Here is a 25,606-nt window from a genome sequence, read left to right as displayed (position 1 = left end):
CCAGCAAGTTAAAGAACTATGGGCTGGATGAATGGACTATAAGGTGGATAGAAAGTTGGATAGATTGTCAGGCTCAACAGGTAGTGATCAATGGCTCCATGTCTAGTTGGCAGCCAGTATCAAGTGGAGTGCCCCAAGGGTCGGTCCTCGGGCCGGTTTTGTTCAATATCTTCATAAATGATCTGGAGGATGGTGTGGATTGCACCCTCAGCAAGTTTGCAGATGATACTAAACTGGGAGGAGAGGTAGATACCCTGGAGGGTAGGGATAGGATACAGAGGGACCTAGACAAATTAGAGGATTGGGCCAAAAGAAATCTGATGAGGTTCAACAAGGACAAGTGCAGAGTCCTGCACTTAGGATGGAAGAACCCATACACCGCTACAGACTAGGGACCGAATGGCTAGGCAGCAGTTCTGCAGAAAAGGACCTAGAGGTTACAGTGGACGAGAAGCTGGATATGAGTCAACAGTGTGCCCTTGTTGCCAAGAAGGCCAATGGCATTTTGGGATGTATAAGTAGGGGCATAGCGAGCAGATCGAGGGACGTGATCGTCCCCCTCTATTTGACATTGGTGAGGCCTCATCTGGAGTACTGTGTCCAGTTTTGGGCTCCACACTACAAGGAGGATGTGGAAAAATTGGAAAGAGTCCAGCAGAGGGCAACAAAAATGATTAGGGGATTGGAACACATGACTTATGAGGAGAGGCTGAGGGAACTGGGATTGTCTAGTCTGTGGAAGAGAAGAATGAGGGGGGATTTGATAGCTGCTTTCAACTACCTGAAAGGGGGTTCCAAAGAGAATGGATCTAGACTGTTTTCAGTGGTAGCTGATGACAGAACATGGAATAATGGTCTCAAGTTGCAGTGGGGGAGGTTTAGGTTGGATATTAGGAAAAACTTTTTCACTAGGAGGGTGGTGAAACACTGGAATGCATTACCTAAGGAGGTGGTGGAATCTCCTTCCTTAGATATTTTTAAGGTCAGGCTTGACAAAGCCCTGGCTGGGATGATTTAGTTGGGGATTGGTCCTGCTTTGAGCAGGGGGTTGGACTAGATGACCTCCTGAGGTCCCTTCCAACCCTGATATTCTATGATTCTATGATAAGATCTTTCCATCAGGTAACTGGAGCCACATCCATCTGTGATGCTTGTTAGGCCTGCACTAAGCAGTAGGTAGAGCTCTGAGATACAGAACTATCAAAAAGGAACAGCCAGTGCAGAAAGTCTGATACTGACCCAGAGCAAATGCTTCATAAGGGAAAACGCAGGACCAGAGCTTCACTGCATTGAACTAACAGGGGGAGGAAATCCCTAGACATGTTAAGTGTCTTAAACATAATTTAAGGAGAGACTAGTTCAGAAGCCAGCAGGAAGCCAGATGCCCACTGACTAGAACAAGTCAGCTCCACGCACTGAAATGAGAAAGGGCCAAAGGGTCTAGGGAGAAATTCTGTAACTGAAAGAAACATTCACTAGGAACCATTCCAGATCCCAAAGCCATCAAACAGCGCCACCGACTCTCTCAGCCTGACTCGCAATCATCCCACAGTCTGTGCCGGGCATCCACCAACTCTGCAGTGCCCCAGAGACTGACAGCCTGAGAACTGCTTTGGGCATTCTGGGTAGTGTTTGTGTATCGCCGCCCCCTGCTGGCTAGAATCTGGTAGGAAGCAGGGACTGAATAAGGCAGAAGCTAGTGCTTTGGACAAAACCTTCCCTCTCCCCTGTGGGGTTGGGACCATCATCTCCATGTTGTAGATGGGGAGAGTGTTAAGAATGGGATTTCCAAAAGTCCCTGTGTGACTCAGCAGTGATACAACTTGTGCTCTTAGCGGTTTTGGAAAATCCCACCCTAAGTGAACTGCCCAAAGTCCCAGTCAATCAGTGACAGAGCCAGGAAAAGAACCCAGGAACCCTGACTCCAGTGGTAGCCACAAGACAGCCCTGCTTTCCTGCATGTAGAGAACACGCAAATCTGGACCATCTGTGTCTCCTCCTACCCCTCAGATCTGCCTGGTTTCCCCTGGCTGGTGGTTTACAGCGCCTGTGTCTCTCCCTGCGGACATGTTGCAAAGGGAGATCAGTCCAATTTGGCCTCTCCAAAGAGGATGGATCTCCTCGGTTCTCAGTGGTAGCAGATGACAGAACAAGGAGTAATGGTCTCAAGTTGCAGCGGGGGAGGTTTAGGTTGGATATTAGGAAAAACTTTTTCATTAGGAAGGTGGTGAAGCACTGGAATGGGTTACCTAGGGAGGTGGTGGAATCTCCTTCCTCTGAGGTTTTTAAGGTCAGGCTTGACAAAGTCCTGGCTGGGATGATTTAGTTGGGGATTGGTCCTGCTTTGAGCAGGGGATTGGACTAGATGACCTCCTGAGGTCCCTTCCAACCCTGATATTCTATGATTCTCGGTTCAGACCCTCCGCAGGGTTTATGTGATCCCCATGGGATCAGGTATTAGCCAAACATTCTGAGTAGCGCACAAGCAGAGCAAACACACCCAGGGTTTAACACTCAGCATCTGGGCTAGTCACTTACCCAGTGGCATGATAGAGAGGTATTTGCCCCTGAACTTGCTGGCAATTGTAATTTCCTGCCACAGCGTCCAGCCTTGCTTGGAATACACATGATGGGCCGCAGCTGGTGGGTGATGGCTCACCTGTGAGACATAAGGAGAAAGCAACGTCACACCCAAGGGAGAAAGGCTCAGAACAGGAAACAATGTCCCACCCCAACAGGTGGGCAGGAGAGAGGGGCCCACGGGCCATGATCTACTTCACAGTTTGTATGGCACTCTGGTACCCAGGCAGCAATACTCAGAGTGGGAGGGGACAACCTGGGGTTGGCATTGGAACAGAGGACGTGACGCGTTCTGACTTCCTGAAGGATATTACGACGTTGCACCATAAAAGACAGAGTGTTCCCTGCCCGCCTATGGGTGGTAGCATGCAGTCGTTGCCTGACAAGCCGCGTCTCACAGGACGGGCAGCTACACCACTCAGGGACACTACATGGGTTTTCTCATACAGGGTTCTTCCCCTCCTGGTCTTAATGCTCTGATCTTACATTTCCCTGTCCCCTAATCATCTATATACAGTCATTTGAAGTGGGACAGCCCTGCAGAATTTAGGGGTCCCCAGAGCCACACCCCCTCCTGTCATTGTCACACTAACTGTAAACAGGGACCCCCCCAGCCCTTCAGAATTCAGGTTTCTCCTCTCCTCAAGCTGCGTGAATCACAGATACACACGGTAAGTAGAATCCTACACATGGAAAATGGTTTAGCTGGGAAGTCCTTGAGACACGCAAATGCTTAGATCCGTGGGGCTGCGCTTCTTAATCATTTACAGAGTTCAGGAGGCAATAACTTCTGCGGCCTGTGTGTGGATTGGCACTGCGAGCGCTCGCACTTCCTGGGAGAGGCTCCTTCCCTGCAGCCAGCATGGCTCTATTCGTATTTATGGAGTGATTGCAGGAGGCTGCTCGGGTCATTAATAACCAGGTGAGCAAATGCACTTGTGAGGTGTGTCGGGCAGAGGGTGTCCTGCTTCAGCTGGGACGTGTGGCTGGCCAGGAACACACAGCGACACAGAGCAACTCGCCACCTGCACACTCGGGGTTCACAGATGTACCCAAATATTGCTGTGGTTGCTGCTCAGTGTAGCTCAGAAGCTTGTACCTTCTGCCAACAGAAGTTGGTCCAATAAGACATCATCTCACCCATCATTTCTCTCATGATAAAGCAGCGGCTGCTTATTGACTGTGCCAACAAGACATTTACGCTCACTAATCTTTGTGACTAACAAGCACAACAGCAACGGACACTGGAGCAGGAGCAGGTTCCCCTTCGGGGGCAGCAGCCTTTCCAACTGCAAGCAGTATATCTACCTTGGCAACTCCTTGTGCTGGCACATGAGCACTCCAAGCCAGCAGCAGAGAGATCTTGCCAGGACTTGCTAGCACTTGTTATCAAGTCCTGGAAGCTATAAAAACAACCCAGCATCTTTCAAAGTAAAGAACCGGTGCCAGGAGACAACAGCAAAACGCTCAATCTCATGGCCTCAGCCCCTGCTCCTGAATGATCCGTTCTTGGTTTTAAATATGGTTAGCAAGTGTAAGCCCCCCACCCCACACCCCCACCCCCCCCCACACACACACCACCCTCCAACTCCAGCTCTGTAAGGAAACCCAACCCAGCTCCACAATGCCAGGGCACGGCAGGACGAAACAGACCCCTCTCATGCCAACAGGGGGAAGCAAAAGAAAACAACCACCCAGGGACAAGAAACACAGACCCCACCACCCGCATTACCTACCCCATTAACCCAGCCCCGGAGGAGCCTACACAGACAACTGGTCATTTATAACTCCAGAGCTAAGTCCAGGCACAGGAAGACGTATGCGTATGAGTCAGCGTGCTGTCCATCTATCTGCAGCCTGGATGGGTTCGACTGGAAGGGACTGAATCCAGAGGAGGAGATTTCCAGACAGTTTTCTTGATATCAAGATCTCCACCTGCTCGAGGCTGGGACTGATAAGCACCTGGCTGCCCACAGTTACCCTAAGCCTTGCTAAATATTGTATCCTGGATTTCAGACCCTGGCCCCTTCGGAGTTTTACATCAGCAAATCCTCAGTGCCACTTCCGGAGAACTCTGGAATGATCCCGAGGACAGAAATCCCAGGCTTTGAGTTGTTTGAGGATATTGTCCCAGACACAGTTAAGATGCCAATAGCTCAACAGGATCAGCTCTAAGGTTAGTTCTGCGGAGACCGCAGGTAGTCTTCGAGCAGAAGTTACTGGGAGTGGTACCCATCCTCCTCCCATTTAAACTTGCCATGAAGCTATTCCCCAGAAGAATCTCTAATCTCCCCCTTTGGGGCAGCTCCACTCCCCTCAGGTTCCTTAGTCTCGCCATGTGGCCAGATCCATCCGCCTTGGCTTGGTGGATCTGAGGAGGCACCAGGACCTGGGCAGGTTGTTTCCGGACTACGAGGTAGGATCCATGTCTCCTCTTGCTGGTATGGTCAGTGGAGCTCCTCCTTATTGACCCCGGTGACAGCGAGGGCAGAATCGGGTCCTGGGTCTCGGCATCTCACACTCTGTTGGGCCCCAAAAAGGACCTGCTATTATTAGCTTGTGGAAGCCTCTTGAAACCTCATTAAAATCTCTCTGCTTTCCCCTTCCCGGCTCTAATGAGGATGCTGACCAAGGGCTGCTTGCTCAGCAGGCAGCTTGCTAACCACACAGGGCTCTGCAATGACAGGCAGAGATGAAGGCAGGCCCGGCTCCTGCTGGACTCCCCTCAGCGGGCAGCTGGACGGCCTGCGGGGAAGATCTGCAGCCATAGCTGTACGCTTCAGCTAGAGCTTCTCGCCTCGCCACCCACCCCACTACCTTGCTTTGACGGCCTTTGCGCTGCAGCCCCTGCCGCACTCTGTGGAAACTGGCCCCAGCATGTCTGGGGGAGGAGATGGGATTTCAGGGTGGATGCATTGGGGAGAATGCAGCTGGTGAGCACCTGCCCCAGGGAGGTTTAACGGGACACTAGGAGAGAAGCTGCAGGGGCTGACAGTGCTAGCGGCTCCCAGCTGGGAATCCATGTTTGGGTCCCAACGTCTGCTCTCTTCCCTCCCAGCTGCATGGGGACCAGGGAGGAAGCTAGGGCCTTGTGCTTCCCTGGAACAAGGGCCTCAGCTGCGCCATGTTGAGGTGTAATTATCTCCGAAGGGAGCCACCCGCAGCCCTCAGCAGGCAGGGGGCAGCTCAGCCTTCCTGCACACCGGTGAGGAGGGGGACAGGCAGCAAGAGCACACTGCAAGGTGGCCCAGCCAAACCCAGTTCAAGCCTAGGCGCCTCGCAGGGAGCCAGTAGATGGGAGAGGGTGTGGGCGTCAGCCCAGCTCCTAGAAGGCAGGCACCCAGGCCACAGGGACACCACCACAGCTCAGCCTACTCACCAGCACCATCCGCAAGGGGGCCAAGCACCGACTGGCTCAGACTCAGCTCCCTTCCTGACCCCTCCCTCCCCCCCAGAGGTGGTCTCCCTCCAGGGCAGGGCTGGAACATACTGTGGGTCAGCAGGCTCTGCGGCGCCCTGGCCGTACCCTTCCCATGGATAGACAGGGCTCCAGTCCTCAGCCCGGCAGGACAAGTCACACAAGTGTTACTGTCTGAACTGCCTAAATCCTTCCAGGGGAAAGAAAGAGATACACAGTCTAGGCCTGGACAGGGCCCTCGAAAGGCACGTTATTACCAACCCTGCCTTGGCGTCAGGGGAGGAACCCCCCGCACGCCCTCCGCCGCCTCTCATGGCTCTGCCTTACTATCAGGCAGCCACTGATTTCCTCTGTGCTTCCAAAGCCAAGGGTGGGTCAGTTCCTCGCAGGGAGGAGGACCGGACCCTCACTGCACACACAGGCCAGACGTGGAGACCCCCTCCCACTTATGAAGGCAGTTTCCTGACAGAAATTAACACTCCTTGCGGGGGCAAAGGAACAGAACAGTCACCCCCTGACCTCTCCTCTTATGGGGTGACAGCACAGTCACCCCGGTGGAAGAGATGGGAGAAGGAATTGCCCCGTGGGTTTGGGCACTAGCTTGCATCTCAGGAGACCGAGCTTCAACTCCCTGCTCTGCCACTTAGTTCTCTGGGCCTCAGTTTCCCATCTATATAATGGCCCCTATTGCTCTGACAGTATTCTAATAATCAGCCCTTTTCTCAGCCTAACATCCCACTCTGTCTTGATGCCCCAGTGCACCAAAGCAACAGAGATCTCACCAGCAGCCATTAGCCAAGTATCTCAGCTCCGTCCTTAGCTTTTGCCTGGAGGAAGCTGCCATCCTCCTCCTCACCTTTAGGGGTAGTAGTGTGTCCTCACCCAACCAAAGATGGGCAGCATGTCACTGGTGGCACCTCAAAGCTGAGCAGGGGTCCTGGTGCTGCTGCACTCCCCTTCTGTGCAGACGGGAGGTGCCCTCAGGGAGCTGAGAACTGAGGGCATTAGGACGTTCAGAATTAAATAATAAGCAATGTCGCCATCTGGCTGCCTAACACGGGCACAGCTCCTTGTATCACTGTCTGGGGGATGTCAGAAAACTACAGCGTGTCTCAGGCCCTGTCTATGGTACAACCTTCCCTCTGCTCTAGTTTCATTCCTTCCATTGGAGTCCCCGCAGTGAAGCTCTGCCTCATTAGTTACCACCAAGGGAATTCTGCAGCACAGTGATCGAAACCCATCCACTTCCCCACTGAACCCCAGGGCCAGGGCAGCACTTCGAGAAACTCAGTGCCCTTCAGATTAGCCCCCAGTCTGGGGCTCAGGCAGCCAATCTGCACTGTTTCCAGCGCAGTGAGCTCTGTGCATCAGATGGAACATACTGCAGCCAGGGGGCCCAAAGACCTGCTGCATTAAATGAGTTAAGAGATTATTTGTATCAATGCAATTACAGCCCAAATCCCTTAAGCAACTGGATTACAAATGAGAAATACAGCAAAATCTCCTCCTTCAATTCCTCTGTAACCGGCAAGAGAATATCCTATTTGGATAACTGGATTTTAGTCATGGAGATTATCAATACTTTGTTCACTGTGTCCGGGGGGCAAGCAGTGCACATACATTTCTAGGAGAATTTCATAGCACTGACTGTGTGAAAATATGCATCTGAACCTGCACTCCCTTCACCTGTTCACCCTGGATGTGCTACTGCCCTGGGAAATTCGCCCAAGGTAAATCTCTCTCTTCCAAGAGGATCCACAAGAGAAAGCTCGGAAACTTCACAGTTTAGAATACATGAAATCCAGTACGAGGTCCCCCTCGGACCCCCTCCCGTTTGGGGGTTGTCTGCAGAGCAGTACATTGTGAAGCCTGCCTGGACCAGGGTGATCTAGCATGACACTGTTCACAGTGAAGGAGGAGACCAGTCCTGAATTGCTTCGGGGTGCTGCTATAGGCAAGTCTGGACTCAGGTTACAGTGAAGAGGAAGTTACTTACCTGCACTACAGGCTCTTTGAGACGTTCAGTCTCTGTCTGCGTTCTGCTGTGGGCTGTGCATGTGCGCCATGCACCTGGAGCCGGAGAACTTTGAAAGTTGGTCCGTGCATGCACCCTGGCTCACCTCAAGCCACCAACTGAGGGGATAAAGGGCGGGGCAGACCAACCGCCTCTCCAGTTCCTTCACTGCTGCCAATCAGATCACACATCACAAAGCACCTCCAATTACAGGCAAGTATCCTCTTCTTCAACTGATGGTCCCTACTGTGTTCCACTGTGGGTGACTGACAAGCAGTACCTCAGTAGGAGGAGGATGTAGACAGCAGAGCTGAGTGGAGCACCGCTGTCCCAAAGGAGACAGAAGAGTCCTGCAACAGGGCATAACATCTTGCAAATGCGTGAAGGGAGCCCCACAGGGCTGCTTTGCAGATGTCCAGGAAGGGCACCTCCTGAAGAGACGCCATAGCTGTTGCTTGCCCTCTGGTGGAATGAGCTCTTGCCCCAATGGGTGGGGAGTTCAATAGCTGAATGCAGACTAGAAGGCTGCCAGAGCAGCATCTGGAGAGTCTCTGGGTGGAGATGGTGCACCCTCTGATCCTTTCTGCTACAGCGATGAACAGCCTCCGGGATTGCCTGCCTGCTGGTTTTGTTCTCTGCAGGTAAAAAGCCAAGACCTGCCAAACATCGAGGGAGTGGAGTCTTTTGCTCCTCTGTGGAAGTGTGCAGTTCTGGGAGAACACAGGTAAGTGAATGAATTGGTTACAGTGAAATTCTAAAACTATTTTAGGGGTGAATTTGGAGTGTCGATGTAAAGAATATACTGTATGGAGAATCTGCCATCACTGCTCCAAGTTCTCCAACCCTTCTTGCTGAGGTGATGTCTACAAGGAAAGCAACCTTCATGGAAAGGAGGGGCATGGAGCAAGTAGCTATAGGTTCAAAGGGGCGGGGGGGGGGGGAAAGAACTTCTGAATGCTGTGAGAACAAGGTTTGTTTCCCACTGGGGAGCAGGCTTTTGAGTAAATGGGAAGGTTCTGATTAGGCCTTTCCAGAATCTATTGGTCAGGGGGTGGGTGAAGACGGAGTAGCTCTGAGAAGGTGGATGGTATGCGCTGATCCCTGCCAAATAGGCTCGCAAGGAGTTGATGTTGTCACAGATTAGATATAGTCCAAAAGGAGAGGAATAGCTGTAGTCTGGTGGAGCACCTTGTGACGTTGCACTCCACATGTTTTATGGAAAAATGCTTATGAGTGTGAATATGATATAACTGGAATATGCTTTATGCAAAAGGTCTCTTGTAAGGTATCATAACAAAGGTTATGAACTACTGAATATATTCCTCCTATTTGTATGCATGTATCATTCTTGTATCTGAAGCTAGAAATATGAAGTAGAACTCCGAGGTCCTATTGTAATTATGCAAAGTGTGGGCCATTAATGGTGGTTTAGAATCTTGATGGCTCCCATTGACTAGGACAATTGGTTGTAAATGGTTTGTTTACTTGCAAGCCTTCCTGTGTATGTGTGGGCCAGCCCACGGAGAATGGAGACTAGGGGTCTTACAGTGACATGTGATCATGTCACCTGATAATGAAATCCATCTTAAATTTGGTACTTTTGCATTTAGGAGGAGGGGTGGGGACCCAGAGAGACAAAAGATTCCCACCTTGTGCCAAAGCTATAAAAAGGGGGTGGAGCAGGACAAAGGGGGCTGCCAGTCATGAAAAAGACCCTGCTTACCACCTGAGATGTCTGCTGGAACTAACAAGGACTGTACCGGGGAAAGGATTGGGCCCGGACTAGGAAGGAGTCTAGTCTGTGAAAGAAGCTTATTGGAACATCTCAGAGTGAGATATTACACGTAATCAGTTTCTTAATATATTAGGCTTAGACTTATGTGGTTTTGCTTTATTCTGCTTGGAGGACTTACTTTGTTCTGTCTGTTATTACTTGAAACCACTTAAATCCTACTTTTTATACTTCATTAATAAACAAAAGTGATTTTATTAACCCAGAGTAAGTGATTAATACCTGGGGGAGCAAACAGCTGTGCATCTCTCTCTATCAGTGATATAGAGGGCAAACAATTTATGAATTTACCCTGTATAAGCTTTATACAGAGTAAAACAGATTTATTTGGGGTTTGGATCCCATTGGGAGCTGGGTGTCTGGGTATTAGAGACAGGTAACCTGCTGAGCTGTTTTTGGGTAAAGTCTGCAGCTTTGGGGGTGTGGCTCAGACCCTGGGCCTGTGTTGCACACAGGCTAGCATGTCTGGCTCAACAAGGCAGGGTTCTGGAGTCCCAAGCTGGCAGGGAAAATAGGCTCAGATGTGCTGAAATTGACAGTCCCCAGGGGATCTCTGACCGAACCCATCACACCACCTCTTTGTTGTGCCCAGGAAGAGATGTGTTTCCATTTGGCTAGGTAAGATATTCTAGTAGAGTCCTTGCTACTATTGAAGAGGATGTCTCATATGGATGTTTCAGAGTAACAGCCGTGTTAGTCTGTATTCGCAAAAAGAAAAGGAGTACTTGTGGCACCTTAGAGACTAACCAATTTATTTGAGCATGAGCTTTCGTGAGCTACAGCTCACTTCATCAGATGCATACCGTGGAAACTGCAGCAGACTTTATATATACACAGAGAATATGAAACAATACCTCCTCCCATCCCACTGTCCTGCTGGTAATAGCTTATCTAAATTGATCATCAGGTTAGGCCATTTCCAGCACAAATCCAGGTTGGTGCAGGAAATGGCCTAACTTGATTATCATGCACATTGTGTAAAGAGTTGTCACTTTGGATGGGCTATCACCAGCAGGAGAGTGAATTTGTGTGGGGGGGTGGAGGGTGAGAAAACCTGGATTTGTGCTGGAAATGGCCTAACCTGATGATCACTTTAGATAAGCTATTACCAGCAGGACAGTGGGATGGGAGGAGGTATTGTTTCATATTCTCTGTGTATATATAAAGTCTGCTGCAGTTTCCACGGTATGCATCCGATGAAGTGAGCTGTAGCTCACGAAAGCTCATGCTCAAATAAATTGGTTAGTCTCTAAGGTGCCACAAGTCCTCCTTTTCATATGGATGTGGAGCATGAACATTCTAAGGATGATGCCCATCCAAACACTAAGCCCTGAGGTGGAGCAGACACCGATCAGGGTGCTTGATCTTGCTATTCCACAGAGTCATGAGCCCAGGTAATATTGGGAAGATGACTTGTGGTCGGGAGGACATGCGTAGGAGGTTGGGAAAAAAGAACCGTTGGGGCCAGAAGGGGGCAATCAGGATGACCTGCATTCTGTCCTGCTGGATTCTGTGTAGAACTCATGGAAGGAGTGGTAGTGGAGGGCAGCCAAAATTGAACTGGTCCAACCAAGAAAGAGGCAAAGCGCTGCCCTGGGGGTGGTGACCTAGGGCTCCTCTGGAGCTACACGTGGTGCATTTCCTGTTTGCTTGAGAGATAAACAGATCCCTGGTTGGGGTCCCCCATAGAGGGAAAATATTGCGCTGTACTGAATCACAGAGCTCCCACTTGTAGTCAACTGTGAAACGTCTGCTGAGGGAATCTGCAAGCACATTCTGCTTCCCAGAAAGGTAGGCTGCCGACAGGGTGATTTGATTGCTGATATGCCAATTCCAGAGGCTGACTGCTTCTGCACACAGGGAGGCTGATCTCACTCCCCGCTGCTTGCTGACGTAGAAGACAGTCATAACGGTGTCTGACATTATGAGGACATGGTGAGCGTGGATGAATGGAAGGAGGACTCGCATGCCTTCTGAACGGCTCACGACTCCAGAATATTGATGTAAAGCCCTTTAGAAGTAGCATGAATCACCAGTGAATTGAGAGTGAGGTGAGAAAACAAAACTTCTGTTCCCTTGGCTGGCACATCATAATGCTTCTTTTGGGATAGGAGCTCAGGTGGCAGGGTCTGCCAAACTGTCCTAGCTGGCTCCAGTATGGCTTCATGAACAGAAAGAGCTATTCTGTTGGGTATGCAAGCATGCAGGATGTCTCAGAGTTTGTGCTGAGAGTCTTGGATCTCCTTGAGGGGATTCTGAAGCTCTCCAGCAACTCTGCAGAGCAAGTCCTGGAACTGCCTGAAGTCATCCGGGGCAGAGGAGATGTAGATATATTTTGTTCCTCAGGGGATGACGATGGCAGTCTTGCTGGTTCCGGCAGAATCGCCAGATCCAGACCGTAATGTTCCTCCTTCTCAGTTGGATCCAGGGGCAGATCTGAGTGTCCCCTTAGAGGGGAGGCAAGGGGTGTCTCTAGCAGATCGAATTGACTCTGCAGGGGGGTACTGGTCCCAAGGCCCCAATACAGCCAGTAGGAGGGGTTGACATGTGGTTGCGGGGGCGCCCCCCCCATGGCGTGGAGCGCCAGCAGCTCGTCGTTAGATGAGGTGGAGGTTGGTCCCATGTCTGTGAGAGTTTTTTGGGTGGTGGTGGATACACAGGTGTTGGGGTTGATGCTACAGAATGGTTTGGGGGGAGCTAGTAGTAAACTGGCTTTGACCGGGGGAGCTGGCTTGCAGCTGCTTGGCTGAATAAACAAGTGAAGAGAAAAGAAAGGCCTAAGACTGTAAAGTGTGGGAATAGGAAATAGCAGTGTTTCCTGCCAGAGCCTGCTTATGGGTGAATATGCCCCCCCTTAGAAGGGGGGGATAATTAAAAGCAGCTATGAGAATTGCTTTAGACAAACAAACAGTCTCACCTGTGAACCCTGGCCTTCTGGGTGTCCAGGAATTCCCCACGCTAGAGCACCGCCTGCTACGAGCCCTCAAGAACAAGGCAGGAGGGTTCAGGACTCTCCGTAGCAGAAGGGGTGTATGCATGGATTCTTGCTTGGTTGCTGGAAAGCACGTATTTAGTAATGCGTGAAGGCCGGGAGGCTTATTATACTTTAGCAATAAAACCGGTTATACTTATGCACCTGGCGTGTCTTCACTGAGTGTATCCAAGCCCCCGCCCCGCTTGGGACCGACAACAGGATCAGGGAAGAGAGGTTCATCAAATGGCTCAGAATCTCTCGATGAGCAAAAGGCTGGTTCCGGTTCCAGTGGCAGGACCATCGGTGCCGTTGGAGGGTAGATGTATTTTGTGTATGGGATGGGTGATAAGCTCCTTCCAGCAGTCAAGTCTCTCAGAGGTGCTATTATCTCCCTGGAAACAGACAGGCCTGATGGAGGAGGGGATTCCAGATCCGGGAGAGCGAAAACGTCCCGTGGGGCAGTATAATGTGGTTCAGACTCACCACCGCGGCACCTCCTGCTGGTTGCTCCAGGAATTAGCTCTGTCCTAGCCGTGGAGCGCCCTCTGCGGGTGGTGTCCCGCCCGCTGCCTGCTCTGCTGTGCTGTGCTGTCTGGGACCCGTGTTGCTCCCTGGCTTGCAGCGTCCTTTTCTGGACACAGTCTTCGGCTGTGCCCCGCTTGGTTCTCTCCCCTTCTGGGGGTATCCGCAGTCCTCAGTCTGCACCTGCCCTTGTGGCCAACTGCAGCCCCAGAGTCTAGCCCCTGGCCTCAGGGCAAGCCACAGTCTGCATAGGGCCACGCTCCTCCAAGGCCAGGTGCAGTGTAAGGGGGCAGGGGGGAACCCAGGCCTGCCCACTACTCTGGGTCCTGGCCCAGGGACCCTCTGGCAGCAGCTATGTCCTGCCCTCCTTCTCTCCCCTCTACTGCTTGCACTCCCTGGGCCACTTCCCCTTTGGCCCTTGCACCTTCTCGGCCCTTCCGTTCAGGGGCCTCAGCCTGGCAGGCATCAGGCTGGAGCTTTCCCTCTGCTCCCCTGAGCCTGCCCAGTGCTGCTCTATCTCAGGTGGTATCCCTGGGAGCTAGTCCTCCTCCATTGCTTGTCAGGGAGAGACTCCTGTCTCCTCTGCTTTGCAGCCTTCATATAGGGCCCAGCCTGGCCCTGACTGGCTGCTTCTAAGCCTTCTCTGATTGGCTGGGTTCTGCACAGCCCCTCCAAGGGCTGCTATTAACCCTTTGTCCGCCAAAGTGGGGCAACTGCCCCATTATAGGCAGCAAAGGATTCAGCTCTCCTCGGTGTGAGAAGGGTTCTGTTTGTCCGGCCATCACAGCCGGCGAGAAGGGTGGTATCTGAAGTTGGCAGATATCAGATTTCATCGTTGCTAACAGATCCCAGGCTGGGAGGAGATTGGGATGATGTTTCCGATGGAACACAGACTGGTCCTGATGGAGCCCAGTGCTTAGGGGCTTTCTTGTCGGGCATCTGGGACTTAGGATGTCCTAAGTCCTCATGGGGTGAGCTGGTAGGCTTGTTACAACTGAGTCCAATGGCTTTGAAGCGCACTTTGTGGAAGACTTAGTCTCATGCTTATGAGAGTGCTTCCTAGCTTCCTGACAAGGCTCTATTGTGGAGTCTGCAGGGGTGGATTCTCCCGCAGCAGAGTCACACTTCGCAGCAGGAGGCGCACTCCTTGCTGAATCAGGCCGATGTACAGGGTCATTCCCCGGCCTGGGTATTTGCAGAGACAACGTTCCTGCCCTTCTCGACTATGGCTGGGGAACAACGAGCAGATACTGCACCTCGCTGCGACGCGAGCTTCCCCAAGGCAGTGCAGACGGCACTGGTGGTCGCCGCTGATGGAGAACGATCGCGGGCAGGAAGCACAGAATCTGAAGCCCAGAGACCTGGGCACAGTCATGCACCCTCCATTCGGGGAGGCTAGCCCCCCACCACACCTCTAGCACCCGAGACCCCACCCTCACTCTGCTCATTCCACTCTCTCGCTCTTGCCAGCCAGCCTGCCGGCAACAGCTTCAAACCCCAGCCAGCGCCTGGAGTAGCCCTGAACCCTGGCCGGCCTGCTGGTACCCCGAGCAGTCTGGAAGAGCTCTGAGCCCCAGCCTGCTGGCCAAGCCCGGGCCCCCCCAGAGGAGCTCTGAGACTCATCACGTGGCCCAAGGCTGTCTCAGGGAGCATTAGCAGAGGTTTGGGGAGGCTTAGCCTCCCCTGGCCTCCATTACCCGCTGCCCATGGCTGGTTGGCAGGGAGGGTGGGTCATTGTGTAGGGGACTGATGGTTTGGAGGAGGGGTCTGACAGAGCAGAGGGAGGTTGTGTGGCAAAGAGGATCAGGGTGGATGCTCTGGGCACAGGCAGCAGCATGCTGATGGGGTGAGGAGGGAGAACTGGAGCATTTTAAGAGATGATCTGGGGAAGTGACTGAAAAGGACACAGTTCAAGGCCCCGTCCCAGAGCTCATTCCCCAGAGCCCCTGTAGAAGCTGGGAAATTACATTTCTGCCTTTATCATTTTCCTCCTTTTCCATGGATAGAATGACTGGATCCCCTGGATTCCAACCAGGCTGGAGCCCACACAGCCCTGCCTGGTTTCGCTTCCCAACCGGCAGCATCTAGGACACCAGCGCATCAGGGAAGAGTGTTCAATTGGGGCTCCCTCTGCTGGCTGGTTTGGACCTCAGCAGCATCAGCCTGAAAATGAATGTCAGTTTGTTCACCAAATTATGCAAGTTGTTTAATTTATGTAGATTAACACCCCTCCCCCACCCAAGAAGGGATATTTGGAAGCTGGAGGACATTCCTCTGCAGACAAAGAGCTGGTCTACACTTAAAATGCTGCAGCCTATGCCGAGGGGTGAGGTTCTCCACCTCCCTGAGAATTCGTCCATAGACCTAGCTCTGTCTACACCAGGGTTTGGGTCGGTTTAACTGCATCACTCAAGGGTGTGGATTTTTCCACATCCCTGAGTGACATAATTATACTGACCTAATTTCCTAGTATAGACCAGGCTTAACGTCTAACCTGCACCTAGCGGCCGGTCACATTTTAGGTCTCATTTGACAATGTTCCTTGAAGAAGCCTCCTTTCATAGGGAGAGTGCCATGCGGCTGTGCTATCATTTCGCAGCGTGTGGGGTACTCAGGCCCCCCCTCGCACAGAGCAGTCGCATGTTATCAGACCTATCGTCCTAAATCAGCCAGTTGCTGCTCAGAGTTTTTTCCCATTGCAGGGAAAGACAATCACTTTCAAGGTCATGGAAGAGGCACCTGCTACACGGGCAACAGCACTGCCCTGTGACAGTGGGAGACAGAGGGAGAATTACCTCTCAGCAATAGAGGTGTAGATGCAGGACAGTATCTCAGACAATGGGCATGGAGACAGCCTAGTCCTGCTGCTAGGGCCCTTCACATGTTCCCTGGAGAGCTCCTTTTTAAGAGGAAAACAAACATTTCACCACGAAGCACAGGGGCCTGCTACTATCCCTAAATGGCCCCCTCAGGGATTGAGCTCACAACCCTAGGTTTAGCAGGCCAATGCTCAAACCACTGAGCTATCCCTCCCACCCTGGAACTTGACACAAAGTCTTCAGAAGAGAAAGGCTTTGTGTACGATCCCGCTGTGCCGCTTAGCCCCTGGCAAGTTAGTCCGCAGGAGCCATGGCTGTTCCAGATACCTGCATGTCCCGGGGAGTGGACACAGCAAGGCTAGTGAAGGACCAACAGCAAAGCGATCCCCTCCCATGATTTCCCAGGCATGGCTGAGGTAAACGGTGGGTCAGTTTGTTGCAGAGGTTTTGCACAAGGCAGGTTTTCTGCCAAGACAGCTAGTAACTACACAATAACCGAAAGCCTGTGTTTTCAACAGCTGCCTCTCAGCTCACCCACACTTGCACAAAATTAACAAACGGCTTGATCCCTGGACGACACACAGGCGGGAACAACAGAATGACTCTAGGTGCAGAAGTGCATTACGAGAAGCCCAGGGGTGTGCCGTTTTAATGATGCATTCCAGCTGTACCTGGCACTCCCGTGCAGGCAGCGCTGCAAGGGTTACACTGGGTCACCTCCTGCACTCAGGACTTACTTGCAAGGTTAGATCAGTTTTCACATGCTAGCTTGCTCCTTCTCCTTTGTGCATATCATTATGCAAATCTCCCTCTGCTCAGAGAGCGGAGGCCAGCAGATCAGGAGCGTGTGCAATGAAGTGCCCACTAGCTAGGCCACTGGGGGACTGGCATAGAGCTAGTGAAGAGAATCAGATCTGTATGCACTCTAGTCTGAGGTCAAGGTATTTAACTGCTTTACTTGCAATGCTCCAGTAACCGGTGCCCCACAGTGAAAAGTCCCATGACTAGAGCCCCAGGTTCTGTCTGCCCAGCACAGGAGACCAGAGGCTGCAGCTGGTGGAGAGCTGCAGTCCATCTCCCTGGGGCCACTGCAGGATCATTCCCACAAAACACTAGGGTTAAATCCCAAGCAATAGGCTCGTGACAGTCCCCTTGGAAGATGGCACTATCCACTGCAGCCCGCTATCCAATCCTGGCTGTGGGCACGGACAGAAGTTTCTCTCCCTTCATTATGTGCCCTCATACTGCGCTCTGCCAGCTGAAAGAGTCAAAGGGCATGCTGGGTACTGGCCTGCAGATGAGTCCACACTACCCACAGAGACCAGGAGGACTGTGGCATAGGAGGATTGTGTTTCTCAATCCCCTCCCTTCACCACAGCACTACTTAAAGGGGGACAGGCCAAAGTAGCATAGTTTAACAGGGATGGAGAACACAGGTATCAGTTAAACTGGGGGGGTCTGAGCAGCGTGGTGTATGGGAGGCAGGGGCTGCCTGGACACTCCCGGCCCCTGGCAGGGACGTTTGTGGTCACTGGGCTGCGGAGGAGCGGCAAACATCACAGGACTGACTCCTGGCTATTCACTCAGCTAGAAATCAGTGACCTGCCTCGGGGGGTGGGGCACAAGACCCTGCTTTAAATAAGTGGCCTGGAGCCTGCTCACACCCTTTACTGGTTGGCGGGGCACTGTCAACAGTGGCCAAGAGTGGAGAAGGCTGATGTGCCAACCTACAATGCAGAAGGGCAGGCTGGATGGCCCTAATCAGCTGGCATCCCATCCCAGGCCAGAGCTTTCACCACAAGGGCTCCAGCCAAAGGGAGATGGCTGGTACACAGAGAGTATAACAGCCTACTACAGCTGCCAGTTAATTGAGTTATTCCTTTAGCTCGAGTGCCAGAGGCCTGTACTTTGGCACTGAAGGTCCCAGGTTCAGACACTGCTCAGAGCTCACGGTGGGGATCCATACAAAGAGCTTTGTTAGGAGACACGCTGGGGTATTCCCAGGGCTGGAATGTACCAGCTGCACCACCTAGCATACTGAGTCTGCTGTCACATACCACTGAATTCAAGGAAAGATTAACTCCCCTGAGCACCACTCGGACACCTCTGGCACACTTGTAAAGGGCCACACACAAGCCCCTTTGATGGCCATGACCACAGAGCAGTAAAGGGTTAACGGACGTACAGGGCCAGACACGAACCCACAACCTGCTGCACTGATGGTAGTGGACCAAGCAAGGGGCAGCTTATCGTACATGCCGAGCATAGAAAGCAGCACTGGCAAATTTGCAGCAGTGTTATTTGGATGGCTTCATGTACTGAGAACGATGAGCCATGGGGCACATACCCACGTGCTTTGTCTTTGCCAGGAAGGTCTGGCCGGGGGGCCGACTCTGGGGTAGGAGACGTAGCTTTGTTTAGTTAAAGATCGATAATGCATGGAGCATTAAGCAATTCACAGGCCCCCTCGGAAGATGCTGCTGCTCCATACATAGTGGAAACAGAGGCCAGTCCCTGGCAGCAATCTCACAGGAGCTCAGCAGTTTTCCAGGAAGATCCACCCAGCTTGCTTCAGCAAAGCTTTGGAAGGGCTCTTCCCTGACCTATGGCTTTCCTGAGAGGAGGAGGGCCCCTGGCGACTAATGTGAGACACCTCCATCCATCTTTAGGCACCTCACTTGGGGCCTGGACTTTCAGAGTGGAGGGTGCGCAAGTGAGCTGTTCAGGTGCTGAGATGGCTGCATTCAGGGCCATCCCTAGCTATTGTGGTGCCCTATGGAGCCCTGTAGGGGGGCTGTGGGGGACCCCAGGCCTCCATGGGGGAGGGGGGCTGGCTACTTCCTGCAGTAAGTGGAGTGACCCAGCCCCAGCCTGCTCCACTCCCCTGGCTCCCAGGCTTGGGGGAAGGGGGGGAACCACCCCCCAGCACTCACAGGCTGTGTGGCTGGGAGTCAGGGGAGCGGAGCAGGCTGGGGCTGGATCGCTTCACTTACCACGCTGTGAGTGCGGGCTCGAGCCTGACTGCAATCTTCAGGGGAGTGGGGGTGGGGCGGGGGGGGGTCCCTAGGGAAGAGCTGGAGCAGCACGCAGCTGCACAGGGCGCCAGGAAATTTGGTGCCCCAGGGAGCTGCGTGCTTTGCGTATGAGTAAGGACGTCCCTGGCTGCATTTAGGTGTCTAACGTGAGGTGCCTGAGGGAGAGAATTTTGGCTTAAATGCCCAAAAGGTGACAGCCCGGCAAAAACGTTACAGGGAACAAAACCCCAAACGGTCCATTTTGGCTTGAGGGGAAGCCAACCCTTCCTCCAGCTGGATCAACCTCTTCAGCAAGAGCCTTTGTGTCTGTTCAGGCCAGGCCAGGCCACCCCACGGCTACAGCCCTTGGTTTCTCTGCAGGCAAACTGGCCTTGTGTATGCACACCAGTTGCACAGATTTTACCCAAGCTGTTTATGGATTGCTAGTTATTTGTATCACGGGAACACCTCTGGAGCCCAGCTGAGAGCAGGGTCTCGTACATCCTTTGCTTAGCAAGACTGTCCCAATGGGGCGAGAGAGTCAAGCCACCAGGCAATGGCTTATTACTAAAGGAAATTACCAAACGGGTGGAGAACACTGAATTAAACAAGCTGTTGCAGCACACCCAAGCTGGCTTGCTGTTTACTCCCAGCCACATCCATCAGACCGTGCCCAAAACCTGCACTGTGGCCCCTGCTGCACAATCTACCTTTGTCACATCTGTGGGACTGATTGTTGCTGAATGCATGGTGTAAAGTAGAGCCCCATAGAGTGTCTAAATGAGCCCCAAAAGCCTCTCTTCTACCCGCTCCTCTGAGCGTTGTTGTGATGCACGTCTCTGTGAGGGAGGTATTGCTCTCGCAGCCACAACGGGATTTGTTCCTGTTAAGCCATGCCAGCGTAAGGAAGGCTGAGCGAGGTTTGCAACACCTCCAGAGCGGATTTTTAATAGAAGAGACATTTGGTGCATGAGGCTGGAGGTGAGCAACGGGGATCAGCAGCTGATTGCTGACTTCCCAACACAGCTCTGCCAGTCCTGACCTGCAGCACAGCATTCCCTGCTGTTCCAGTCCCGAGGCCTTCCTGGCACAGCTCTCTGATGAACCTCAGCCCGACCTGCAGCCCTGCCCCTCCCTGTCGGTCTGGGTTGGTGGTGTTGTGATGAGAATAGATATTCTGAAGAGAAAAGGCTGCAAGTTATCAAAGCTCATTCTCGTTGTGAGGGGTAGTTTTGAAGTCCACTCTCCAGCATTGGTGGGCAGGCTGGTTAACTCACTGGTCCACTCGGCCCCTAGCAGAACTGGGGCTTCCTACTGGTCCCCTACACGGAGCAGATGCTGGAGAGCCAGCCAGTCCTGGAGGATGCCAGCATTCTGCAGTTCCTGTACCCTGGCTGGAGGGTGGCATCTGGGATGTACCAGAAGGTTTCTGATGAGAATTATGCAGATGCCCCATTTGATTTGTTCTTCACCTGATGAGCCCATCATTGAAGCCATTTCAAGCTACTTCCTTTCTGGGATGTTCGAGTGCATTATGGGAAAATCCTGGCCTTGCAGCCTAACATCAGTAGGGTGCGGCAGGGATGGGCTTCCTAGATCTTGAAGAGATGCTGTGTGAGAAGCAGCCGGCAGGGCAGACACTTCTTTCACTGGCTTCTGAAGTCTCCAAACACCTACCACACGCACCAGCCTTCTCCACACCAACACCTCCTCTTCCTGCCCTCAGCAAGGCCCAGCGGCCCTGCTGCTGACAGCTGTTTGCATGCTTGTGAAGAGAGGGTGAAACCACTTTCAATGCTATGGCAGGATAAGCGACTCAGAGCAGCCCTGGAGCCTAAGCCTGGTCCATGGATCCAGCCTCACACTGCTCCCCAGCTCTGCCCTGGAGGGGCTCCCTGGCCTCTCTGCTGGGCCACGCAGGGCCAGCTGTGGTCGTTGACTTGGTGATGCGGACTGACCCAAAGCCCAGCTTATAGCAACGCTTGTGGTGCTCTAGGCTGGCCTGCTCTGCTGCACCTTGCCCCTGTAACCACAGGTATGGGAGAGGTTACAGCACAACCCTACCAAAATGGGCCAGCCTAGAGAAACTGCTGCAAGCAAGGTGCACAATCTCCAATGGCTGAACGATTCCGCCCAGCCAGGGAGCCAGAACGGCTTCAGTGGGATAGGAAATGGGGTGGCAGATCCAGAAGGTGAGCGTGCAGCTTGGAGACAGGGTGAAGCCTTGAGCACTAAGCAAGCCAGAAAACCCAGGGTTCCCCTGTCCTATCAGCCGACCCCTCTCCTCTTAACTGCCTCCCTTACAGGAACTTTGCCACTGAATTCAGATAAGAAGGGATTACGCTTCCCCACCCCACCCACTCGGTGATTCCAGCAAAGTCTGTGAAACATCTTGGAGCGCTTAGACTAAACAATGCCTTGGCATCACTGGACCTTGGAATCGCAAGCAGCCATTTAACCGGAATCGTGGGTTTTCCCACGGGCTGGGTTTCCATTGCAATGAGTAGGAGACAACGAGACGTCAGCCCCATGTGTTACACCAACTCCCATTAGCCAGGTCCCAGCAATGCCGCTTGAAATCAGCATCTTTCTACACCAGCCTCACAAATCGCTGCTCAGTCCCAGCCTCCCCTTCATGGGAAAGGGCACCCAGAAGGTGTTTACGGTCACCTCCAGCAGCTTCCTACGGAATCTCATTCTCCTCCCACCAGGCCACGGAGCTGGATCTTGCCTGGAGACGGTGCTGGTTTAAGTGATGGATGATCTCAGGACATGGTTGAATACCCACACCCATGATCTCAGACCGACTGGAGGCCCTCAACATCCTGGATTGCAAGGGGCTGATGACCTCTCCCTGGGAGCTGGTGGGGGTGGATGGAGCTGAACAAAGCTAGCTTTGTTCCTTCGTCTGGAAGAACTCTCCCAGGGTTGGGATGGACACCTGCTCCTCTTCTTCAAAAGCTCTCCATGTTCCAACAGGGCTCGGTCCTGTCACACAGCTCCTTCCACAGCAGGTGGCCAGGAGGGATCAGAAGATGCTCTGGGCAACAGCATTTAGCAGCATGCTGAACCCCCAGCTGTACAGCTCCTTCTCAAGCAGCACAGAGTGCAGTTTTCCTGCTGTCCTAGGGGCTACACAGAATAGGGTCCTGGGTGAAAAGTGGCTGGCTCAGGCTCCATCCAGGGAGGAAGGGGGCAATGCTGAATGATGAAGAGAAGCACTGGATGAGTGGCTGCCTCACTGCGGATGTGGGCCTTTGCCCTCCAATTGTCACTGGGCACACAATAATGGTCACTTTCCTTGGCTGTGGTCGCCCTTTCCTATCTGATGGGGACATAATCTGCAGTGGCAATAAGTGATCTGGAGTGGAGCACGCTCTGCTAGCTCAGAACACAGCAGTGCGGGCCGTCACACCAGGACTCTCCGCTCCGCACTGGCATCAGCTCAATGGGAAAACCTGGCTCTCACTCAAAGCCCTAAACAGGCTTGGAGTGGCTGCATCTCTGCCTCCCAGAGCCACAGCAAGTGGGTGGGAGAGGTCCCCCGGCTCTGTGTGGATGCGGGACAAGGAGATTCCCTCCAAGGATGGACCATTCGACTCAGATGCCTTGACTCCAGGGAAGGGGTCAGTACCAGAAACACCTCCTTGACTAGCTGTATTGTTGGCTGAGTAACTGATGGCTTAGATTTCACCCTCTTCAGAAGAGGTGCCTCCAGTACTAGGCTCACAGCGAAATCACTCGATAGCAAGATAGCCGATACTCAAATGCTGGGTAGCCAGGAACATGACTCCCAGGTAGTAGGCCTTTCCAGGCCTTTTGCTCTCAGAAGGTGGAGCCCAAGATGAGTGAGCAGCCTGGCATTGGAGAAGGGGACTTGTGCCCGGGCTCATCCCTGCAGCATGTGCCTTCCTGCCCCGTCAGAGTAAGTCGAAGCTGGAATGGTGGCGGGCGAGTGGAGCCTCTTAGTAGATGTGGCCCGGGAGGAAATCTCAGCTCCCCAGGATGTGCATGGGGAGAAACTGAGTGGAGGCCTGAGGTGTAGCTCTGCCCTTCCTCTCGGTGTCCAAGGAAGCCTGCACTAAGCTCTCCAGGAGGCACGACTCCAGCTGGCTTCTCTAGCTTTCCGAGTGCTCTTGGAGACGGAGCGACACGTGGAGCATCTCTCGGGGATACGTCCTGCTCCTAGGCAGAGGGAGTGCCTGGTGTTAATGGGCACTAAAGCTTCACACAAGGGGCAGGTTTGGACCCAGGAGATTTAGACACTACTGGGTGTGGGGCTAGCCCCACTGAAACACCGAGAGACCTACATTATGCAAACAGGCAGTAACTATCTGACTACTACCTACCTTCCCCAGCCCAGTGGGGCAGGTGGCACCACAGGGGGTCCATCTCGCTGTCACTGGCAGGAAGAAGGACCTGAGGGGCAGTCAAGCCCACTCTGCCCTTTATTGCCCCCCCCCGGGGGGGGGGGGACTTGAGGACACCTATGGCTCAGGTGCGGCCCAAAAAGAACCTGATCTTGTGTGCATGGGGCACATGTGCCCCAAGAGTGAACAATCACGCAAAGACCACCACAGGGTTCTCAGCATTCCCCCTGCCCTCTGGTCTCCTATATCCACCATCCATGCACATTGTCTCCTGCAGATGGACTCTTCGCCTTTCGCGGTAACCATCCCCAAGCGGGAACGGAGAACTGCCCCAAGAACCAATCAAGCCCCGTTCTCAGCTTTATAAGAGCCCCTTCATTATGGGCACAACCAACAGCAAAGTTATTTCAACTCCAGATTCAGTCAAACAAGATGTCTGCACCTGCCCATTTCGCACTGCCAAGTCCACCCCTGTGGGAACTGCAGGTCTCCTGTACAGGGGCACGCCTGTGCCACTTTGGCCACCTAGGCGGTATGCAGAAGCAAAAGGCTACACATTTCCAAGCTGCATTTCACTACGCACATTAAGCTGCCCATAGCTGACAATGTCAAACAGCTGGGCTCTGACCTTGCTATTTGTAAGCTGGGGAGGGCCAGTCAGCAGACCCTAGCAATAGATGGAGGAGTCTGGTTCACAGGGGCTCTAACTGTAGGATTTGGGGATACACTGGAATATTTTCACTCCACTTGCATGCACTTGGCCCTCCACTCCTGTTCCCATCTGCTCCCCACACAGCAGTGGCTAACCCTGCACTTTCCCGAATGCTCAGATCCCGGCAGACTAGCCCGAGCCCCAGTCTTCTCCCCTTTACATCATTTCACTCCAAGCAAACTCCACTGGAGACACCGCTGTAAGTGAGACCAGGCAAGTCCACAGGGCTGTACCTCAAGGAGACAGGGGTACGAGACTGTTCCCCTTGATGTAACACACAATGCTTTTGCCATGCAGCGCCAGCCGCTGACCGGCTGCTTCTCACACTGCATTGCAAAGGCATTTCAGAAACATTTTGACATCAAGACCAGTTTAAATCTTAAGGGAAATTTCTAGTGTAGAAAGAAGCAAGAGTTTAATACCAGAGCATTAGCTCCAGAAGACTGCCAGGGTCAGCGTCATATCGGATAGGTCAATCAGGGAGCCATGTCCTGCCTTTGCAGGGGGATGGGCTGTGTTTTACATGCAGATATTTGTGTTTTGTTCAGGGTTTCATAATCTAGACCAGGGGTTCCTGCTGGTGGCTGCTCTGACAAACCCTGTCTCTCTGTTCCTGACTCCTGCAGCCCTTCATTGAGAGTCTGCTCCAGGGAAGGGGGTCGAGAACTCACCGGCCACCTGCAGAGTTCCAGGCTCCCCAGGGGAGAGCCCCGGTGATCAAACGCTGCAGCCGCCTCCACTGACAAGATCCAACTCCGGCACCGCAGACACCGGCCCCGTGCGTCTCCAGAGGCGCTGCCCAGAGCTCCGAGGTGGTGCAGTGCAGGGCACCGATCCCTGCTGGCGGTGCCAGCACAAACATCAAGGTGGCGCATCTCGCTACTCTTGGTAACAGCTGGGTGCTGCAGGGAGGGGCCGCTGCTTTGCCCCCCCCCCCCCCAATCTCTGCCCATGCTTTGGAGGCTATTGTGGCTGCAGAAAAAAATCCACTGGTGGCCACATGCAACCATGGTGGCTGCATTCGAGAAACGCTGATCTAGACGAAGATCAAACAGTTCTCTTGCTCAATGGGACCTTGTTTTTCAAGATGACAAATAAACCTTCTGGATAACATAAATCACCATGTCAACACCACTGTCTACATATGGGGGAAAGAAAATAAATGGCCCTGTAAATCTATCCACCAGGAGGATGGGATGGAGCAGCTGAGAGTATTGAACAGTCACTTGTCACGAATCAATTTTCTTTATAGATCTCAACTAATTAAGCTCACCAGGTTTTAATTAAGACCTTCTGCTCGACAGGCAAGCCTTGGATACACTGGGAAGCTCGAGGATCTTCATTTGTGTCAGGGCCATGCAATGAAACCTTTTCATTCCAAGACAAGGACA

At 52.9% G+C, this 25,606-nt stretch overlaps 1 protein-coding gene across 6 annotated transcripts in view; it reads right to left on the bottom strand.

Moving 5' to 3' along the window:
* OSBP2 (oxysterol binding protein 2) overlaps positions 1 to 25,606 on the bottom strand; it is a 354,387-nt gene that overhangs the window by 15,898 nt on the left and 312,883 nt on the right. For all 6 annotated transcript variants that reach the window (XM_077834776.1, XM_077834778.1, XM_077834780.1 and 3 more), the window contains one exon: positions 2,539 to 2,659. In XM_077834776.1, the coding sequence (XP_077690902.1) occupies positions 2,539 to 2,659 (121 nt within the window). The remainder of the gene's footprint in view (positions 1 to 2,538; positions 2,660 to 25,606) is intronic.

The sequence above is a fragment of the Eretmochelys imbricata genome, chromosome 15 (assembly GCF_965152235.1).
Source record: "Eretmochelys imbricata isolate rEreImb1 chromosome 15, rEreImb1.hap1, whole genome shotgun sequence".
In the NCBI taxonomy this organism is placed as follows: domain Eukaryota; kingdom Metazoa; phylum Chordata; order Testudines; family Cheloniidae; genus Eretmochelys; species Eretmochelys imbricata.
Note: the sequence above shows the minus strand (reverse complement) of the source record. Positions and strands in the feature narration are given on the sequence as shown.